Consider the following 22,150-nt stretch of genomic DNA (forward strand, 5'->3'; position numbering starts at 1 on the left):
CTCTGCCTAGACTTCATCAGAATGCTATCCATGACCCTGCAGGAATCCAGTAATCCAAGCTTCAGGTGTCAAAGAGAACTGGTGGGGAAGGCTTTAAATGCCCAGAACAGGAAGTCCTGTTCTGGGGGCTGTGATTTTTGTTGGTACTAGTTATTTAGTTACATTGCTACAGAAGTGCCGGCAGACTTCTAGACTGACATTTGGAATTTTTCCCCTTCTGGAGTGCAGCTCTGCTCTGCAAAACTTCACCTTTGCAAACTTAGAGAACAAAAGCTAGGGTGCTGTGGAGTTACAGAGGAACTGAAACACAAGAGGGGTTTTTTCTTCTTCTCCGAAAGCACAGATTCAGATTGCCATTCCTTTGCTTCTGTGCTTCACAGAGTGGTGGATAATAAACCAAAGTAAATTTTTAATAACCCCCCCTGCCAGTTGTCTCACAGTCAGATCTTATGCATATCAACTAGGAGGCAATCCTTCCAAGTAGCACTGAGTGGATCAAAAGAGAGCCGAGTAGAAATATCTAGCTAGAATCCTTTGTTTCGTTAATTAAGCATAGCTGTGCAGGTACTCTGCAGATGTGCTTAATTAACTAAGAAAGGATTCTGGCTATCTCAGAGAGATTCCTTTCCTCTTTCTCAGTCACTCAGTGCAACATGGGAGTGCCACTGAACACAATGCAACTTACCTGGAAGTAACTGAACAATAGGATTTACCTCCAAATAGACAGGTACAGGTACTGACTGTTAGGCTTTTTTTTTTTTTTTTTTAAAGGAAGTTGGGAGGGTTTCCTTAACAGCCAGATTAGTTTGGTTAGCCAAATCTTTGGGTAGGGTTCTAGAAAACTGCACAGTCTTTAAAAATATTTATTTAAATGAGTTCTTCCTACTCACAGGAAGAGCACAGTATCCTATGCTCAATATGCATTACAAGTATCTATGGGAAACCTATAGGAATCATTTTTTTTCTTGTTTACTTTTGTTTGTTGCATTCTAACTATGGTATTAGTACCTAAGCCAACTTGGCCAAATGGAAGTGAATAGTAAGTATTAAGCAATTAATTTTGGCAGAGTGGTGAATGGTTTGTAAAGGTAAAGTGTGCTGTCAAGTCGATTTTGACTCCTGGCGCCCACAGAGCCCTGTGGTTTTCTTTGGTAGAATACAGGAGGAGTTTAGCATTGCCTCCTCCCATGCAGTATGAGATGATGCCTTTCAGCATCTTCCTTTATCGCTTCTGCCCAATATAGTACCAGCGGGGATTTCGAACCGGCAACCTTCTGCTTGTTAGTCAAGCATTTCCCCGCTGCACCACTTAATGGCTTTTAGTCTTCATTAAATTAAGAATGCACACATCCTACTACAAGTAAAGATGTGCTAAAAATATAGCATACCCAATGAATGTTTAATCCAAAGATGCACAATTCAGCTTCTGTCCCTAGTTTCTGCCCATAGGAATCAAACTAAGAGTGGTTAAGTTATCTGACTTGCAAATAAATAGGAAAAGAAAGCGTACAAATATTCTGGTCTCCCTTCAACAAGGAAGAGGGAGAAGAGAAAACAGTTTAGAGAGTTGGCATAGTATAGTGTGGACTAGGAATTTCCCAGTTCAGCTCTCACCTTAGCCATTGATCCACTAGGTTGCCTTAGGCAAGCCACTATCTCTCAGCCTAAACTATCCATCTGCAATATCGGGATACTGAACTGCCTTACAAAGTTGTGGTAAGGATTACTGATACTGAGCTACTTTATATGACTTCCTTTGAACCATCTAAACCCTATATTATCTGGGCTGGTGATCATCTTGGCATCATATATTCAGAAGACTATCAAAGACATAGTTGTGGAGCAAAGGCATAGCTAACCAAAAAGATGCTCGGAGTGATATTACCTGTTAGCCAGCTGCAGCAGTTCTTAGAAGAGAATTCCCACCGTTCTGGTACAATGGAACTAATGTTCTACTAATCCCCCACTAAAGGCTGAAGGGCTTAAAGCAATACACGTACTTGCCCTCTCCATTCGAAGTTACTATCAGAGGCAACACAACTGTGTGGAAGATTGTTATAGTTGGAATTAGAGAGATATATCATTATGATGTGTGTAACTCCTGCTGTAAGTCCTTGTGCCCTCTTAGCAATACCACTGGCTTTAATCTTATCACATTTGATTTTGTGCTGCAGTGGGGAAGAAACATTGGCCCCTTTGTATTCATTTCAGGTTGGCACCCAGCACTAATGTCATGCTGTTCTTCAAGAGATGTAATGCTGGATATTATCTAAAAACATCAGATAAAGAAGTACATTGCATCCCTCTAACCCAGCTTCAGATGAAATGAAAGTTCCCACAGTGTGGAGCAGTGGAGTAACAGATATAAGCAATAATGGTATTAACTTTCTTTTCTTTATATTTGGTTGTTCACAGGCACACATCCTATAATATGGCACTGAGAGATGAGCCGAGCTTATGCTGTAAGTGACAATGCTCTACCTTACCCAGTTCAGATACACCTTTTGATTATCATTCTCAACTTTTAAACAACACTATAAGGCTATTCTCACGACCAGCCGAAACCTGGCTAAGGAAGCCCAGCCCAGTTTCGGCTAGTTGTGAGACCCAACGGGAGCTGCATGGTTCTCGGTGACAAGCCCTCTTAAGTGGTCTGATGCTTAACCCAGGTTTGGGGTAGAGGAGCACCTAAATGCAGGTTAAATAATCGTGTGTCAATGAAGCACAGCTCCACACCGCACCAACTCACAAGTAGCATCCTAACCAGTAGGCTCCCCCAAAGGCACCATGCACCTGCAAGGTGCCTTATAGGACATCCGGGGGCCAGGAAGCTCTCGAATCCCCCTGCCCCAACCGGCTCCGTGACAGATCTGGTAATCATCTAGGTGGCCAATCCGGCCACCCAGGGAGGGCTCTCCTCACTAACCCCCTTTCATCTCTACACACTGCTCATGTGTAGAGCCTCTGTAGAATTCTGGAACCACTAGATTTATATGCACTTACAGATAGAGTACTGTGATCAGTGAAAATTATACATCTTGCTTTGGAGTGGGCTAGGTCTTTCCAAGCTTTTTGAACACTTCTGGAAGAAGTTAGGTTTTTTTGAAGAAATTTTCAAAGCATGGGAAAGGCCCAGCCCAAAGGAATTTCTTCACTATTGCCAGTCTCCCAGTTTCTCTGTTCCCTCCTTCCTCAAATTTACCAATTTGCATTGGTGGGGGGAGATCAGATAAAACAGCAGTGAGACATGTGGCTAACATTGTTCCTCAGTTTCCATATTTCTGCCACAAAAGCTTTTGAGCATTCTCAGACCCTGCAACTGAGAACTACAGTTGTTGAGCAGCATCCAGAACATTAGCCATGATCAAGTCCCATTGAAATTAATGAGACTTAAGTTGGTCATGATGAACTTGTCTCATTGATTTCAGTGATGCTTCATCAGGATGACTAATGTCTGGATGCTGCTCATTTTTTCTTTTCTTTTTAAATTCTTCCTGGTCAATGACTCAGGAGAAATTACATTTCCCAGAGATGTCAACATCAAGCTCCAAGTAGGCTTTTTGCATTTCTGAGTGAGAAACAGCTTAGAACAGCCCTCGGTCCAATTCCAAGAATTCTCCACAGCTTGTAAAGATCCAGCCTCAGACCTTCCAGTTCTGAGAACTGCAGATTTTTATTCATGGTCAATGTGTCAGAAGGAATAAAAGATGACAGTTACCAGAGTTCACGTCAGAAATGTAGAAACAGCTTAGGAGAGCCCTCAGCTTTAGTTTTGGATGCCATTTTTCTTTCTTCCTCATAAAGATGAATTTGAGAAAGTATGAGGAGGGGGAAGAGAGGTGGTGCCAAGCCTTTATTTGCTGAAACAAAATTTGGAGGGGCTTGGGCTTGACTTGTGATGACCTGAGGATTTTCAAACTGAGGGAGGAGGTCATTTCAGAAGCCTCCAGTTTCTGAAAATTTGTTTCTCATCCTTCTCAGGGAGTTTCCCTTCTAAGAGAAAGACTTGGAGGCTTTGATGAGCCTTGCCAGGGAAACCATTTTAATTTGTTCCTGGCAAGGGGCCATAGCCATGCTTAGAATTAGATTCTGAACTACCTTCTGCAACTTCAAGACAATTGCCTCAGATAAACCCCAGATTAAAAAACCACTATCCTTTGGGTTTTTGTACTGTTTCTCTCTCCATCTTTATATGCCTGTACATTCTGTTGCTTTATTTTAAACTTAAATAAACGTTTTTTTAAAAAAACTTCCCCCCATAAAACTGCAATACGCTGGAACAGGCTTACACAACTGAATATCCCCTACCTTGTTTTTGGGGAATGGGGGTTTCAGTGAGACACAAAGGTAGCCAAACCTCCTGGAAATGGTTGATGGTGGTAGCAGAAACTCAAAGGGAGTAATCTGGGTGTGTGAAGGCCTTATCAAACAGGGGCTTGCACCCCAGTTCTCCACACAAATGAACTTAGAAGAAGAATGCGAGCGAGTTAAACCAAAGGCCTCACTTTGCTTGGCCAATAAAAAATGTAATGAAGTAATTAATTGGCAGTTTGTTTCACAGCCTTGTATTGTGATGCAAAAGTTAAAAAGACACCCAATCCAATGGTCTGAGAACTGAAGCTCATCAGTTTTAGTGACACACAGGGAACAGAGCCTGGAAACACAGCCTGGAAAACAGTGTTGCATCTAGAATCTGCTGTCCAAATTGACTGTATCACATTGATTCATAGTAAGAGCCAGTGAGGTGTAGTGGTTAGTTAGAGTGTCAGACTAGGACTTGAGAGTGTCATCCATTTTTCCCCCAAACAGATGTTCACCATTGAAAGGCAGGTCCTCAATTTTGTCTCAGAGATAGAGTTGCCATGTCCCCCAGAATTCTGGGTTTCACCCACACTTCAAGCATCTCACCCAGCTTGCTTAGTCCACCCAGATTCTTCCAGGTTTCAGCTTGCTTTCTTTTTTAAAAAAGCTAAGCTCTAGCCCTTGTAGAAGCGGAGCTATGGAGCAAAACATGCAGTCACTATTCTGCCCAAAGATTATTCTCCAGCCAATTTACATAATATGCAAATTAGGCACCCAGATTTGGAAAGCCAAAATATGGCAACCCTACTCAAGGGTCAAGGAGGTGAACTTAAGCCATGCATTTCTATTGAGATAGCGAGGGTGCGAGAGGCACAGTAAGCTGTATGGTGTGAGGAGTGAAGTAGTTGTTTTGTAATCTTTTGACCTTCACTGAGAATGTTAGAAGCAGCATCCTTTTGGTCAGATTGTGAAAGTTGCTGAAGAAATGGAGATAGCTTCTCAAACAGCATATGAGTGTAGCGAGCCATATAGGCTTGGTAGTTGGCGATACGAAGTTGCAAGGCCACCACTGAGTAATTTCTTTTCCCAATAATGTCCAATTTGTGACCATGCTGGTCCACTGGAATAGACAGAGGCTTCTGACAAGCTCTGGTTTGAGACATTTCCACAACTACAGAGTTGGGGGCAGGATGCTTGAATAAGAACGAACAGAGTAATGGCTGGGTGCTATACAGGTTGTCCAGGTGCCTTGCCATGGGCGAACATGTATCCTTTTCCCTTCTAACACTTGCTTAACAACTTTCAGAATGGTAGGTATGAGTGGAAGCAAAAGTGGAGCTTTGGTATCGGCCTCATGAGGTGGTTTGGCACCTCTTCTGGGAAGCACCAAACTGGCTTGGGTGCCAACATTCAAACCGGTTTGGTGGGGTGGGGAGTGGTTCCCTTTAAAAGCAGGTAAGCACCTCCTTACCTGCTCATCTGTTCACACACCCCCGCCCACTTCTTTTCCAGTGGCAGTGCCCACTCTCCAAAAGGCTCTGTGCAACTGCAGCACTGTTCCCTGCAGCCTCCATGTGGAGTCAGCATGAACATTGCCAGCGCACATGTGTGCCAGCCATGTGTGTGCCTTTGCTGCACGGAGGTTGCAAGGAACAGTATGCATTATTTATTTTAAGTAGTCCCCCACCATCAACCTATAAGCAAGCTCAAATCTCTGATATTCCAGAGAGACATAGTAATAAGCCCTACAAGAAATAGGATACCCGATTCTATGAATCAGCTTTAACTATTACATTGCAAAAAGGTAGTTAGTCCTGCAACTGTTGTCCTACACTGAAACCTTACCAAAGAGGGGCATAGGTTGCTCCTAAGTGACGTTGCCTCAGTGCAACATTTCATAGGATTATACCAGAAGCCCAAGTCAGTAAAATTACTGTGCTGCGTCTCTGTTAAATGGTAAATTTTATGCAAGTGAACATCAATTCAGCCACTGAAGTGCACATTGATTTAGCCACTATGTACAAACCGTGGGATATAGAGAACTCACAATAATGTTGTTGATGGAATTTGAAGATACAAACACATTTGCATTATTAAATATTTTTACTGCTCCAATACAGTAATCTTCTAACATGTGCTCTCCAATTTTACTTTGTTCTTATTAAGAAACTAATTGTATATAGAAATGAGCTATATCCACAAGGTTATCGCTTCCAACAGTGTCTTTATAAAAACAAAATACCAGCAATCTATCCCAGGTCACTGATACATGGCCTACCTTTCTCAACAGTGATATAAAAAAAAAGCAACAAGCTGTAATTTTCTGGGTTACCCCAGATTTACAAATGTGGATTATATGTCACATATTTGACTCTGTTGGAAAGGTTTTGCCTGTCAATAAAAGATTTAAAATAACAGTCAGGAGCTGAGCTTTACTATCTATACCCAAGAAGAATCTTAATCCGTGAGCATTCAGAATCTGAGACTTTTGCCTTTTTAGGATGTAATCCTCTTAGCACCTTGTACACCTCAGTGAGCTGTATTTTATTTTATTAGGAAATATAGAAAATACTGTTGGTATCTGTCTCCCCTGTCATGAATTTAGCTTTTAAAAAGTTGTTCTTAAAGATATTAAATTACTAGTCACAATGAAGTGTTCAACACCTAGATATGCAGTTGATGGGCCCTCTAAGTATATTGTCAGATTTAGAAGCCCAACTAATACAATGGGAATCAAAACTGTAATTCTAATGTTTACGTTATTTATATCTTGTCTCCATTTAACTTTTAATTTTGTATTTTTCTTCAGCAAGAATTAGGAGTAATGATTTATTTTTCCTCACTATGATGAAAAAGATTTCAAAGGTTACTTTGTCTGAAGTATGCCTATCCCAAGCAGCAAAGGCATACTGCATTCACAGTGCTAATATATAACCACTAGCTGACCTGGCGCAGAGCATCTGTGCCCCTAATTCGCCCTGTCTCTCCTCACCCATCTTTATTTCTTTCTCCACCCCCCTCTTCAGCCCCATTTCCTTCTTTTCCCCAGCCCCATTTTGTTCTCCCTCGCCAGCTTGTTCTCCCTCGGCGGCCAGGTTGCTTCTCCTCACCGGCTGCTTGCCGGCCTGGCAGCAGCATTTCTCCTCCGCTTCCCCTGCGCAGGCGGCTGGTCTGGCGGCCGCCGCTTCCCCTGCACGGCTGGCTGGTCTCCTGACCAGTTGCTGCTTCTCCTCTGTGGCTGGCCGACCTGATGTATCGCTTCTCCTCCTGTCCCTAATCGGCAGCTTGCTCACGAATTCTCACGAGAGCTGCCACACATAGGATTAGCGACAGGTACGTTTAAGAGAATTAAATATATAGTTATTTAAAAGCACATTGCTTATTAAATAAACCATACTGCAACCTGAGTAAGCTATTATATTGTCTTAAAATTTAAATTTGCTCTCATGGTTTGTCCTTACGTTGTTAAAAACTGTACTGATTCAGACATAATAAAACAACTACTACTACTTTATTTGTTAGCCACCTCATAACAAATTGTCCTGAATGTTTGCAGAGTATTTTGGAGGGGTGTGGAGGGGAAAATATGTTCTGAATGTTTTGTGGAAGCTGAATGAATGAATTTTTTAAAAATGATATTCCGTTAAAATTATTGGAAAAATTATTTAGGTTATTTCCCAATTAGACAATTATGTTGAAACATCATGTTTGTTAAGTATAGTAATTAAACATATATGAATAAAGATATTCATATCTATCTAGTTTTGACAGCTACTGATCTATATTTTTATACAAAATTATAGTGAAAGAATGGAAATATGACATTCATTTGACATATATCTCAAATTATTTTCATTAAGCTGATCCATAGAGCTTTGGGGGATTTACCCTTAGTTTAATGTTGCCCCCTAAAACAACTGCAGCAGCAAAATGAGTAGTTGCCTAATATTAAGTATAGCACTTACAACACTGTGAGTAAAGTTGGGTACCCTTTGAATATTACAGTAGTGCTGTGGGAGGCACTTTTCTGTGGGTTAATTCCACAGCACTACTAAAGGCCCACCAACTATGTTGGTGGAGCCAGTCGCAAGTCCTTAACATGAAATTCTCATCCATCCACGATCAATGGCAAAAGCACCATAAGACAAATCCTCAAGAAAGTAGCTGCCATGAGACTACTTACACATTTATTTAAAAAGGTACTTATTCCAAAGGGAAGTAAATAGCAAACATTAATACTTTAACATACATACCCCAAATCCAGCTAAATAAGACTTGCACATCATTTCCTAGACCAAATAAGCATAAACTGATTGTGCATCCCTATGTGGATACTGCATTGCATTACCTTCAACAGGATGCACATTCTGGAGCAAGTTGTCATGCAAAAATACCATTTATTTTGCAGTGTGACTGCAACTGGATCAGAATGGAATGATTTATTTATTTGATTTGATTTATATACCGCCCTTCCAAAATTTACTTTTGAGGTCTTATGAATAAAAACAATGTAAGTCCACAGCTTACCTTATATTGTATGAAAAGGTTGTCTGCATCCACAGTTTCCAAGTTAGAATGTTCTAGATGGCTTGTGAACTGGAAGTTGTCTGGAAATTCAGGAGGAACTTGCCAACTGGAAATAAGCAGAGTTAAAAGTGATTGTTATGAGGGAATTCTTTTAATATTATTTCTAAATATAATGGCTTATATCCAGACTAATGCTGTGCTGGTGGTATGAGGGAGGTATGATTTTTGCTAATCTTCCCTTGTCTCTGAAGTCCAGTGTGCCTTCCAAAAATATGTCCATGAGAATCATGTGACTCTCAGAGATTGGGAGGCACAGTGAACTTCAGAGGGAAGGAGAGATTGGTGAAAATCACCCTCTTTCTGTAGTGCCAGCACAGTGTTTAACTGAATGTCAGCCACTATGTCTACTTATCACTTTCTTTTCAATAGCATCAGTACAAATATTGGAAAAAACAGGTTGCTCACCTGTAACTTATGATCTGGTAGAGATCCGTTGACATCCATAAGAATGGGTACTGAACTTGTGCAGGACCCTCACGGTAGAATGCCGCAGCTTGTTATGGTGACCAAGTCCCGCCTCCACGCCCACAGCGTGCCATTTAAAGGTGGGCTGGCACCATGTTCCTTAGTTCTTGGATGACCACCATGGAGGACAATCATCCATATCAGGTGAGTTCATCATTGGAAGACAATTGCATGCACAATCAAAACGCACATAGGGGAACACTACTGCAGAGGGGTGGTTCGAGAAAGTCTTATGGATGTTGACAGATATCTACCAGGTCATAAGTTACAGGTGAACAAGCTGTTTATCTAGGTCGAGATCCACCAAGAGCCATAAGAATTGGGTGTTTAGCTAGCTCCCAATGGAGGAGGGCATAGTAGTAGCTATTGCAACACCCACTTTAAAATGCTTCTCCTGAAGCTCGCCTCGGCAGCAGAGAGCACGTCTATGGTGCAATGCTTGATGAAAAGTAACTCAGTGGACCTAGTAACTGCTTTACAGACGTCTGCAAAGGTTACTCCTGATAAGTGTGCAGCTGATGAAGCATAGGCATGGGTAAAGTGGGCCTTGATTGCTTCAGGTGGTTTCACATTCTGTGACTTGTAGTTCAGCATAATGAGTTAAACCAGCAATCTGCACATTCTTTGACTGGAAATGCAGGAGCCCCAAGCAGAGTTCTTGTAAGCTACAAAAAGGTGCTTGATGGACCTAAAGTTCTTAGTACAGTCCAGGTAATATAAAAGCATTCCGCACACATCCAAAGAGTAGTTGGGCATGTTCTAAAGGTGTAGACAGGTACCTGAAGAATGTATGGAGAACAATATCTTGGTTAAGGTGGAAGTCAGACACTACCTTAGGCATAAAGTTGAGGTCCATACACATTAGTACTTTATCTGGATAGATCCTGGTGTATGGTGAATCAATCTTCAAAGCTGTAAGTTCACTAACACACTTTGCCTCAGTTATAGTAAGTAAGAAGGCCGTTTTTAAAGTTACTAGTTTTATGGAAGTAGTACCCACTCAAATGGGTTCTCTCATTGCTGAGAGAACCAAGGATATGCTCCATGGTTCCAGAGGAGTACGAATAGGTGGATATACATTCATGAGGCCCTTAAAGAAAGATCTACTATCCAGGTGAGAAAAAAGTCTTGCCATCACAGCCCGGATGTTTGGAAGAGAGTTCCGCCAAATGTACTTTTAGGGACACATTAGCCAAACCTTGCGATTTTAAGGTAGTCAAGTAGAGGAGTACATCCTTAGTGGTAGCTTGCTTAGGCTGAAAACCATGTGCTCTGGAATAGGTTTTAAAACACAGCCATTTGCCAAAGTAGTTACGTCTGGTGGTAGGCTTCCTTCAGTTGAGTAGAATCTTATTCAGAAGCTGATTTGTCATGCCGTTAGAAGGAGTGTGAGTATGTCTGGATGCAGGACGTGACCATTGTCTTGTGTCAGAAGATCTAGCTCTTGTGGCTGTCTCTGGTACTGGTTTCCTAATAGTCTGAGTACCTGTGGCAACCATGGTTGCCTTGGCCACCATGGAGTCACTAGAATGCATCATGTTGGAGCACTCAAAAGACACATTACCATACAATTGAGCAATGGGTGAGGTGGGAACATGTACGGGATCTCCTGAGTCCAGTCAATCTGGAGGGCATCTCCCAAGAATTGCAGGTCATGACCAGCCCTTGAGCAAAAATGAGTGCACTTCGTGTTTTCCCAAGGTGCAAATAGGTTTATTGGACATATCCAGTTGCTGAAGAATCGGGCAATATACTCCATCTTGATCTCCCACTCGTGGTGCTGCTGTTGTGCAAACATGCAACTCAGATCATCTGCTAGGACGTTGTCCAGGCCTTTTATGTGGATGCTTAATGGGTAAACCTGATGTCTGCTGCACCAGTGCAACAGTTGCAGGCTGAGGGCACAAAGAGTTCATGACACTGTTCCCCCCTGTCAGTTGTGTAAGCCAGGGCAGTGGTATTGTCTAACTGCACCTGCACAACCTTGCCTTGCAGAAGTGGCATGAAAGCTTTCATTACTTGGAAGACAGCCAGCAGTTCCAGAAAGCTGATATGAAACTGAGTTGATTGTGGGCTCAACTTTCCTTGAATTTTATGGTTCTCACAGTGGGCACCCCAACCCAGCAGAGTTGGGTTGACTCCATATTGACGGAGTCAGAGTCCAAAACAGAAGCCCTTCTAAAAGATTCTGGAAGTTCAACCACTAGGTAAGGGAGCGAAGTATCTGTTATGGAATTTCCAGATACTTGTGTTGGCTGTCCACATTTGGGTGGAAAACTGACAGAAATCAAAGTTGTAGTTTGCACATCTTCAACTGTACGTAAAGCACTACTGTGTTGCAGGATGCCATGAGACCCAAGAGACATTGAATGAGTTGAGCCAGCTGAGAAGGATGTTGTTGGAATTCGTGCATCAGATCCCTGATGCTCTTTGGGTAAGTACACTCTCCTGGTTTCTGTGTTCAAGATCGCCAATGTAGCTGATGACACGTAATGGTTCTAAATGAGATTTCTTCCAATTGACTTGGATCCCAAAATCTTGGAGGATATTTAAAATATACAATGCCTGAGAACGTAACTCTCCTTGGTCTTTGGATGTCAGGAGCCAATTGTCCAAATATAGGTAGATTGCTATACCCTGCATCCTCAGATGGGCCACCACTATGGCCATGCATTTGGTGAATACTCTTGGGGCGGTGGAATAAGACTTTGTATTGGTACACTTGTTCTATGGTAAATCTCAGATATTTTCTGTGTTGATCTCTTATGCCAATATGAAAATACGCGTCTTTCAGACCCAGCATTGCAAGCCAATTCTCTTGATAAAGAAGTGTTAGGATCTCTTGCAATGCTATCATGCAAAATTTTCTTACACAGACAAACTTGTTCAGGTGGCAGATCCATGATTGGGAGTATCCCGCCATCCCTCTTTGGGATTTGGAAATAACAGGAGTAATAATCCTCCTGCCTGTGCGTCCATCACACAGGGGTGACAGCACACTTTTCTAACAACTCCTTCACTTCCTTTTGCAAAGACTGGGACAGTTGAGTGAACTTCATCCCTGAAAAGTTTGGGGTCATTCTGAATTCTATGGCATATCCCAAAGACATTATCTTCAGGACCCAGCAGTCCAATGTTATGCAGTGCCATGCAGGGGCATGGCATGCCAGCCTGATGGATTCGTGTGCTGGCAGAAGAGATGGGATTGCGAAGCTGGTGTTTCTGCTTGCCTGCCAATATGTTAATCCCCCTGGTGGTGGGAAAGGTGAGAAGTGTGGACGTGACGGTGGGTGGTCCTGTTCCTCAAAGATGTTTTTGAGGTTCCGCCTGTTTTGTATGCTGAGATTAAGCAATTTTGTCTTTTCCTTGATAGGAGCATTTATGATTAGGATTATATTGGGGGGTTTTGTTTTTTTAATCATGGCTCTCCTGTTGTCTGAACACGGGTTTCTGTCTTGAGTAAGAGTGATGTTGTGATGCATAGAAAGAGTTTGAAGCTGAGGTGGTAAAAGTTTTTGCAGTACACTTCGACTTTTTAAATTACTTCATAGTGGAGTCAGTTGCCTCATTGAAGAGGCCCTTAACATCAAAAGGTAAACCCTTAATTTTTTCTTTCATATCGCTCTGTAGAATAGTGGAGTGAAGTCATGCATGTCCATAGTGAGACTGCAGTGGTCATGGAACGAGACTCTGACTCGGCCAGATGCTTTGCCATGATCAACTGTTGCCAAGTAAGCGCAGCTGATTTATCCAAAGTTTGTTGGTATTTCTTTTTAAACTCCTCAGGTGACAGGATGTCTAAGTCACCTTGAAGAGCTTCCCACAGGCCATGATTATAATTAGCTGTGCAGGCCGAATAATTCACTATTTTAACCGACAGCCATGACATGGAGTAGATCTTTCTCCCTAAAAGATCCAACTTTCTCCCTTCTTTGTCTGCAGAAGTCATGTGATGGCGTCCAAATTTCATTGAAGTGGCGCAGTCAATGACCACTGAGTTAAGAGCAAGGTGTTTTAGCAGGTAGGTATTATCCTTCTCTTGGATGCGATATAAGCTCTCTAAATGTCTGGAGGTTGGGGTCGATGTATGAATGACTTCCCACACACACTTTGCTGCCCTGGAGATAACCAGGAGAACAGGAAAAACCACAGGCTGAGATGACTGAGACTTCACCATAAAGTTGTAGATGGGATCATCTATAGTGGTTAGCTCAGATTTCAGGTCTAAACCCAAAGCCTCTGCCATTTCCCTAACATGTTTATGGTAGGCTTTCATTTCTTCATTAGGGGAGACATATGTAGAAGGAGGCACATCAGTAGGAGGATCTGTCAAATTGTCCGGATCTTCTAGATCCAATCGAAATCAGAGGAGCCATGATGATCCGATGGTGACCCAGCTGGAGAGTGTGGAATATGTATTTTAGTCTCAATAGTAGACTTCAAGGTGGTGGAAGCGGTGACCACGTTTGATTCTCCACAGCCAAGCATGGAGGTTTTGGTGGCGGTGAGGGTGTGTCGCCGTTGACACCAGAGGCACAGGTAACGAAGCCATGGTCTGCGTAGCTACAGAAGTTTGCTCAACAGGCCTGCTTGGCAAAGCAGGAGTATCTCTACTTGCCAGGGTGTTCACCAACTGAACCTGTGCCAAAGAAGTAAGGAGGTGGTAGGACTTTGAAGGAACCAACTTCCATTGTCTCCCCTCCTGAAAATCATATGGCAAGCCAGGAGAGGAGACCCCCATAGCAGCCATTGCGAGCATTGATCCCGCAGTCAAAGTATGTGAGAAACCACAGGAGTGCCAAGCAGAAGGATCCTCCACATGGGCAGCAGACAAGGCATAAGACAGTGACTTGTCAACCAAATGAGTAGTAGCAGACCCTGTTGGTGTAGCCATGCACAGCTGTCCTTCATCAGCAGTTGTTGGGCGAAAACCCTTGAATGTGGCTGTAGAAGGCATGCTGGAGGATGAGTCTAGAATAGATTGTAATGTGCGTGCAACAGAAGGATCCAAACAGGCAGCTCTGTCTGAATCCTCTTCGTCGGTGTTGAATGTCAGCATCGGCATCTGACACCGAGGGGAGACCTGCCTCGATGCCGACAACACTGGCATACGCAGCGTCGACATTGCAGTCGGGAACAGTGGGGCCAGAGTCTTCGGCATTGATGGTGCTTCCTGACGTTGATCAGTAGGTGTCGAAGGAGCTGAAGAATGAATTGATGTCAGAGCTGGAGACAGAGATCAAGCCCTCGACGTCAACCACGTCAGTGTCAAAGGGTGGTTGGCATCAAGAGGCTCTTGTGGTTAGTGGTGTGCCCGAACCGGTCCGGCGGCCATTCCAAAGAATGGCCGAACTGCCGGACCGGTCCGGCCCTGCCTGGTTCGGGTCCGGATGGGGGGTATGCCCTTAAGGGCGGGAGGGCTTGCTTAGCCCTTCCGCCTCCTTGCCCCCGCCAGTGCCCGTATTTCCTAGTATAGGGGCGCTGGAAACAGCTGCCCCCCCCCCGCCGCCGCCGCCGCGGCGAAAGAACTCCCCAAGCCAGCCCTCCCTCCCTCCCAGCTAGCTGGCCGCCCGCCCGCCCTCCCGCCGGCTTGCTCACCGTTCACCGTATAGAAAACGAGAGGAGCTCCGGCACAGAGCTCCTCTCGTTTAGAAGGCCTCCCGCAGAATGGTGTTTTGCGCGCGCGCACATGCGCGCGCCGCAAAGCACGCCGTTCGCCGGAGGCTCGGTCTACCCGCCAGGAAAGGGCCGAGTAGACCGGGCCTCCGATCGCCAGAGGCCCGGTCTACCCAGCGATCGGAGGCCCGGTCTACCTGGCCCTTTCCCGGCGGGTAGACCGGGCCTCCGATCGCCGGAGGCCCGGTCTACCCAGTGATCGGAGGCCCGGTCTACCTGGCCCTTTCCCGGCGGGTAGACCGGGCCTCCGGCGAACGGTGTGCTTTGCGGCGCGCGCATGTGCGCGCGCGCAAAACACCATTCTGCGGGAGGCCTTCTAAACGAGAGGAGCTCTGTGCCAGAGCTCCTCTCGTTTTCTATATGGTGAACGGTGAGCGAGCCGGCGGGAGGGCAGGCGGGCGGCCAGCTAGCTGGGAGGGAGGGAGGGCTGGCTTGGGGAGTTATTTCGCCGCGGCGGCGGCGGGGGGGGGCGGCTGGTTTCCAGCGCCCCTATACTAGGAAATACGGGCGCTGGCGGGGGCAAGGAGGCGGGAGGGCTAAGCAAGCCCTCCCCGCCCTAAAAACAAGGCCCCCCTTTGGTACCGGTCCGGACTTCTCCGGACCGTGCACATCACTACTTGTGGTGTCTTTTTCGATGTCAAAGATGTCGATGTTGAAGAGCTGATACCAAAGGTGACCGTCAACTTTGAGGCCTGTATCACAGTCCAACGTCAAGCTGTGGTAGACCCGACGGCAACAGCGTTCTGTCTTTGGTTAAGTCTATGGTTTTAGAAGAACTCAAAAAGAGAGAATTGAAGAACTTTATCTGATGTGGAGCGGTCTTTCCGGCAAACGACGGCGGCAGGGGCGGCAGGGAGGAACGTTGCCACCCCAAAATCATTTCCAAAAAACTGAGCGCCAGTGGGGGGAAAGCGGCAGGAGGGTAAGTGCAACCCCCTGCCCTTAAAAAACCACCCCCCGCCAGCACCAGAGCAGGCCACGTTCAAACCGGTTGGGAGGCCTCTATCATGGCCTCTGGACCAGTTCGTGCACATCCCTATTCCTTTCTAATAGAGCACTTTCAGGGTGTAGAGAAGCTTCAAAACCTATTTGCACTCTTATACAGCCCATGCTTCTTGGGGAGCACGCAGTGTCAGGACAAGCACTATGTGGTCCACATCAGGCTTCTCTGAATGTAGCCACCAAGTATATCACCTCCAGCATTGTGAGTTTCCCCCTGCCATAGCATACTTCCTTATAGTAAGGATGGAGAGAGAGATAATTATAGCTACAACTTTTCAGTATGATATTAAACTATGAGATCTAGTGCAATAATCTAACTTCCAAACAGTGATGATAAACTGTATTGGGTGATAATCTCTGAGAATACATCAGCTTTCCCAGACCTAGGGTTTTGTGGCTTTTAGAAAAGGGGAATTGATGCACTCTGAATAGCTCTCAAGTTTATAGTTCCTTACAAATCTGACACATAGTAGGATGATGAAGGGTTGAAAGAGGCATTGCCATCTCTAAATTGCAGTAGTCTAGCACTAGAATGGCCTTCATTGGTCTAGACGATAGTCAACTGCTGGTCTTTATAACTTTTCCTGAGCAGCAAAAGGATAATGGTATTAAATGTCATCCCTAACAGATCTCAAACCATATACATAAAAACCTTTTCCTTGATCCTGTCTCTTTGTTACACTGTCAGGTCACCAAGAAATGGAACCTAAAGGGGGGCTAACAGATTCAGGGCTGTCCTAAGGGCATGATAAGCAGGGTGACTGCCCTGGACCCCACTCTTTTATCCGTAATTAGAATTAACTGGCAGGGGGCCCCACACTGGCTGATTCTCCCCAGGCCCCACAACCTGCCAGGGCTCTCTAAGGACAGCCCTGAACAAATTGGCCTATCAATGAATCCTATTGAGTTCTTTAGAGGAAAGTTTGGCACCTTCACTACTTTCATTTTTATCTCATATAAGTGAGTCACTCCTATGGAGGGGTGGGGTGAATACATCACTGCACTTGAAGTCACTATTGTGGTGGGGGCAAAATCTGTCTGCTGTCCCTGAAACTGGGTAGCCAGGTTCTCACTAACAGGACTTCCATGCAGTGGCCCCATTTAGGGGCAATGAATGTCTGTCTACAGCAAGCATAGAGATGGGAGCCCTACAATGTTTGGCAACCCCTGTTGCCTGCACTCCCACCATCGTAATGACTAACATTCTACCAGTTAAAGGTACATTTTGTTCTGCTGCAAATATTCAGCAGTAGGCTGTATTATAACTGTATAGATTTATGTAGGAATAGACATTCATTATTTGAAAAGGCAACCTAAGCCTTGATCTTTGTTATTAAATGTTCAGCATAGCTGTCTCATTATCTTCAATCTCAGTGAATGACTTCCAGAATTTAATCTTGTATTGTAGGGATGTGCCCAGAACCATTCCGGAGGCAGCAGGGATGCTCCCTTAATGGCAGGGGAGGGTGCACTTACCCCTCCCGCCGCATTTCCCCAGCTTGCGCTCTGTTTTATCAAGGTCCCCCGGGGCAGCAGCGTACCTTGCCCCGTTGCCGTCCTTGGCTGGAAGTGGCCAGAAGTAATGGGCAAGCGACAAGTGCACGCGCACCCAGTACTTCCGGCCACTTCCAGCCAAGGATGGCAACAGGGTGGCAAGGAGGTATGCTGCCTCTCCAAGGGGTCTTGATACAACAGAGAGCCGGCAGGGGAAATGCTGCGGGAGCGGTAAGTGCACCCTCCCCCGTCCTTAAGGGAGCACCCCTGCCACGAAAATACAAAACGGCCCTGGTGGCCAAAATGTTTCGTAGGCTTCCATAATGGCCTCCAAAATGTTTCAGGCCTATTGAAAACCACCACAAAATGGCTCTCCAGCAGAGCTTAGGTACTGCTTCCCTAGTGAAGACCTGGCTCCTTTAAAAACCTCAATTTCAGCCTATCATAACTATATTCTGATTGATTAAACATCTTGAAGAAGGGTTATGTGAGCAGGAAGTTGAATTAAAAAAAATATATATTCCAATCATTTAGACCAAAACCACTTACACTGCAGTTTGCATATAATAAACATTTATGTTTAAAAACATATAAGCATTGGTCCTGCTCCTGGAACTATTTCATGAAATCAAAATGGACTACAAAGAAACTTGAAACAAAGTTGTGAATGCAATATATTTAAAATGCACTGAAAAACCACAGAACTATGGATACAGGTAAAAAGACCAGTGTAACCAGTTATGTAAGCTGCAAGGGTCTTGTGTGCTTCTTGAAGAGCTGCCCTAAAAACTCATTGCTCATTCAAATTAACCACAATTAAAGGGAGAATGCCATAGCCTCATATCTAAATCATTCCTATTTTTTAATGGAGGCTGGAGCTGTGCTGAGTTGAAGAAGTTACTATTGAAGAAGTTACTATTATGAACTGATATGATTCACATAACAATTTCCTTATATTTATAGTGACAATTTTAAAAAATGTCAACATTTTAATCTCTCTCTCTCTCTCTCTCTCTCTCTCTCATTTTAGGCTTAGTGCTTCAAAGAACTAATATAAAGCAGGAATTAATGTACTTGTCAGATCCAGGCAGCAAATCAACAGTGGGATCCAGAAGTGTTTTATAAATAATGGTGATGCCATCTTTTTCAGCTGCAGTCACTCTATCAAAGGTCAAACTCAGAACAGGATTTAAAGGAGACCTGAAAAATGGAAACATCATCAAATATGACATTTGGGGGGCGGGGGAGAGATCAAACAGTTGCAAAACCAGTAATTATTTGTATATAAAGTAGTGAACATAAGAAATGAAGTTGTTAAGAATGAATTCAGGAATGAGACATTCAAATCTATACAGAATTCTGTTTGCTGGTAAGAAAATTAGTATCTAGCAGCGAGTGCCTTGTTGCAGTTCAGGTATTTTCACCTTGGGAATTAATTCTCACCACAGCTAGCTTGTCAACTTTATTAACTTATAAGTTATGGACAGCAAGGAAATTGAATTATTCCTGAAATACTGGCTCATCTCCAAGCAGAATGGTTGAGAAACAAAGAAACAGAACTATAATCAGCTTCCATGTGATCATCTACAAAAGAACAAATTCAATTGCAAGTTAAGCGAAGAATAACTACGGGCATGTTCCCACATATGCTGTGAATGACAGAGCTAAAGACAGAAAATAAGAATTCTTCCTTTCGGAAGCAGAAAGCTTGGTAGGAGAATTCTGTTTCAGTATCACTCCTGCAACGCTACAGATCCTACTTACCTCCTCAGCCTCACACCACCATTCATTGCAGCACAGACAGGCTGAGCAGAGCGTGTGGTAGAATCTGTGAGGGTCAGATGTGTCAGATAAGATTCAATGCAACTCTAACTTTTAGTTTTCCACCAACACAAGCATGCTCTAAATGTATAGTAAAAAAGCTCTTGCAAAATATATCAATGAATTAGTGAGTCATTAAATAATATAAAACAATACTAAGAGATCATTTGAGAACTATAATCTCTTATAGAATACTCCTTTGAAAAAGACTTGCCTCTCAGGCTCCCTTAGAAACAGGGAAAAGGAGTTCTTGTCCCTGGAAGCAGCTGGCTGAAATAGGGCCTTTAAGCCTAGCACAACTGAAATCCCTAACTGAGCCTATGTTGCTCCCTACAACTGGTATTTAGAGTCATCTTGCCTCTTAGGCTGGAGATGGCCTATAACCTTCGGACTAGTAGCCACTGAAGCTCTCCTCATGATCAGTGAGGAGAGCTGCTAGGCTTAACTGTGAGGAAGGAGGGTTTACCTTCCCTTCCCCACAGATGATCCAAGGGGGCTCCTTGTGCGGGCAGATCAGCAGTGCAGATAAGCAGCGGCTCTCCTGCTGTCCAGCCACACCTCGCCTGGCAGTTCCGGGGGCCAGGAAAAGGGAAATGCTGCCGTGCCTCATCCTGCCCCCAGAGTCCCAGTAATGCACCACACGAGTGTGCAGTGCATTCCTGAGGTAGCCCTCCCCCCTCGATGAGTGTGTCCCTCGCGGCTACTTGGCACACCGTCAGAAAAATGAGGTTAGTGGAGTGCACACTCTGCTAACCTCATTTAAGGGGGGCATTTAAGCGGGCTTGCCAAAGGGAGCCACACGGCTCCTGTTGCAGCACACAACCAGCCCAAACCAGGCTGGGCTCGCTTAGCCTGGTTCCAGCTGGTTGTGAGAATTGACTCATTGATAGACTTGTCCTCCATGAATTTATCTAAGCCCTTCTTAAAGCCATCCAGGCTGGTGGCTGTCACCACATCTTGTGGCAGAAAATTCCACTGGGTAATTGTGCATTGTGTGAAAAAGTGCTTCCTTTTGTCAGTCCTAAATTTCTTGGCAAACAGTTTCATAGGATGACTCTGGTTCTAGTTTTATACAAGGGAGAAAAAATTCTCTCTCCCCACTCTCACCACACCATGCATATCTTTATAGAACCCTCAGTCGTCTTTTTTTCTAAACTAAAAAGCCCCAAGTATTGTAGCCTTGCCCCGTAAGGAAGGTGCTCTAGGCCTCTCTCTTATCATCTCTGATCATCTCTTCTGCACTTTCTCCTGTTCTATAACGTCTTTCTTAAGATATGGTGACCAGAACTGTAGTAGTATTCCAAATGTTGCTGCACCATATATTTGTATAAGGGCATTATGATATTAGCAGTTTTATTTTCAATCCCCTTCCTAATGATTCCAAGCATAGAATTGGCCTTTTTCACAGCTGCCACACATTGTGTCAACACTTTCAATGAGCTGTACAGCTCAGACCCAATTGGAATATATGTGAAGTTGGGGTCTTTTGCTGCAATATGCATTACTTTAAATTTGCTATCACTGAACGATCCGTGAGAAGAGCCTGGGAAAGGTTTGTGAGGAGAGTGGGCTAAGCCCGCTCTCCCCGCAGATGAGCAGCAGTCTGCTCCGGGCGGCCGCCCACATGACTGCCGGCTCCATCATGGAGCTGGCAGGGGCTGGAGAATTCAGCTGGCAGGGGCTGGAGAATTCAGTGATCCACTTGTGGAACTCTCTGCCACAGGATGTGGTAACGGCCAACAACCTGGATGGCTTTAAGAGGGGTTTGGATGACTTCATGGAGGAGAGGTCTATCAATGGCTACTAGTCAGAGGGCTGTGGGCCACCTCCAGCCTCAAGGGTGTGCCTCTGAGTACCAGTTGCAGGGGAGCAATGGCAGGAGAGAGGGCATGCCCTCAACTCCTGCCTGTGGCTTCCAGTGGCATCTGGTGGGCCACTGTGCGAAACAGGATGCTGGACTAGATGGGCCTTGAGCCTGATCCAGCAGGGCTGTTCTTATGTTCTTATGAGCCACGTGGGCCCTGGAAGCTACAGCATGCCCTGCACGAGCGCGCAGGGCATGCCGGAGAGACCCCCAAGCCAGGAGGCTGCTTTTCAGCCTCCCAGTCAGGGGTCTCCTTGTGAGTAGCCGCGGAGCCGTGCTGCACTGTAGCTACTCACGATTTTAAAACCCGGGTTTGTGGAGCGCTCACTCTGCAAACTCGGTTTAAGGGTGGGGTAGTTTGGCAGGTTAACTGCCTGGAGACCTCCGGGCTTGCTGTGAGCCCGGTGGTTCTCACAGTCAGGCGAAATTGGGCTAGGCTCCCCTAGCCCGATTTCGCCTGATCGTGGGAATAGCCTCTGTGTGTGCTATGATAGTGAATGCATCTATTCATACATTGCTAACTGCAAATGGAGTGTGTGAATATGAACAGAGTCTCCAGAAGCTCTCATTCTGACACACTGGAAGGTGTTGGGCAGGTCCACAAGGCATGTTCAAAAATGACAGTTTTGGGAGGAGGAAACTCAGACCTTCCCCCTAGAAGCAAAAGGCACCCTCAAAGAAACAGAGAGCACATGCACTTTGCAGGCACATAATGCCTGAATGAAGGCTCTGAAACAATATTCTCCTCCTCCAGTCAACCAATAGGGCACAGCCAATAATGTTGGAAGTTTGGGTGAAGGCGGGTGAGAGAAAGATCTGGGAGGAGGAAGGGAGGGAGCAACAAAAACCATTGATGGTTGCTGGTAACAGTTACATAAGATATGGGCTATATAAAGAAAAAAGGGAGAGAAAATCTCAAATCCGAAAACAGAGGACATC

General features: G+C 44.8%; 1 protein-coding gene and 1 long non-coding RNA gene across 21 annotated transcripts in view; one reads left to right on the forward strand and one right to left on the reverse strand.

Moving 5' to 3' along the window:
* The window catches only part of DCDC1 (doublecortin domain containing 1), a 474,105-nt gene that overhangs the window by 178,045 nt on the left and 273,910 nt on the right, over positions 1–22,150 (reverse strand). For 19 of the 20 annotated variants that reach the window (XR_008312997.1, XR_008312998.1, XM_053283046.1 and 16 more), the window contains 2 exons: positions 18,601–18,726; positions 8,830–8,935 (listed from right to left, as the gene is read on the reverse strand). Coding sequence is in view for 18 of the 20 variants with exons in the window: in XM_053283046.1 (XP_053139021.1) it covers positions 8,830–8,935; positions 18,601–18,726 (232 nt within the window). In the remaining 2 variants the exon portion in view is untranslated. The remainder of the gene's footprint in view (positions 1–8,829; positions 8,936–18,600; positions 18,727–22,150) is intronic. The other variant, XM_053283052.1, reaches the window with a different exon arrangement.
* Positions 550–19,425, forward strand: LOC128339336 (uncharacterized). Its single transcript, XR_008313002.1, has 5 exons — positions 550–727; positions 2,416–2,462; positions 11,697–11,788; positions 13,297–13,375; positions 18,557–19,425. It is a non-coding gene; the product is annotated as an uncharacterized LOC128339336 (long non-coding RNA).

The sequence above is a fragment of the Hemicordylus capensis genome, chromosome 1 (genome assembly GCF_027244095.1).
Source record: "Hemicordylus capensis ecotype Gifberg chromosome 1, rHemCap1.1.pri, whole genome shotgun sequence".
Classification (NCBI taxonomy): domain Eukaryota; kingdom Metazoa; phylum Chordata; class Lepidosauria; order Squamata; family Cordylidae; genus Hemicordylus; species Hemicordylus capensis.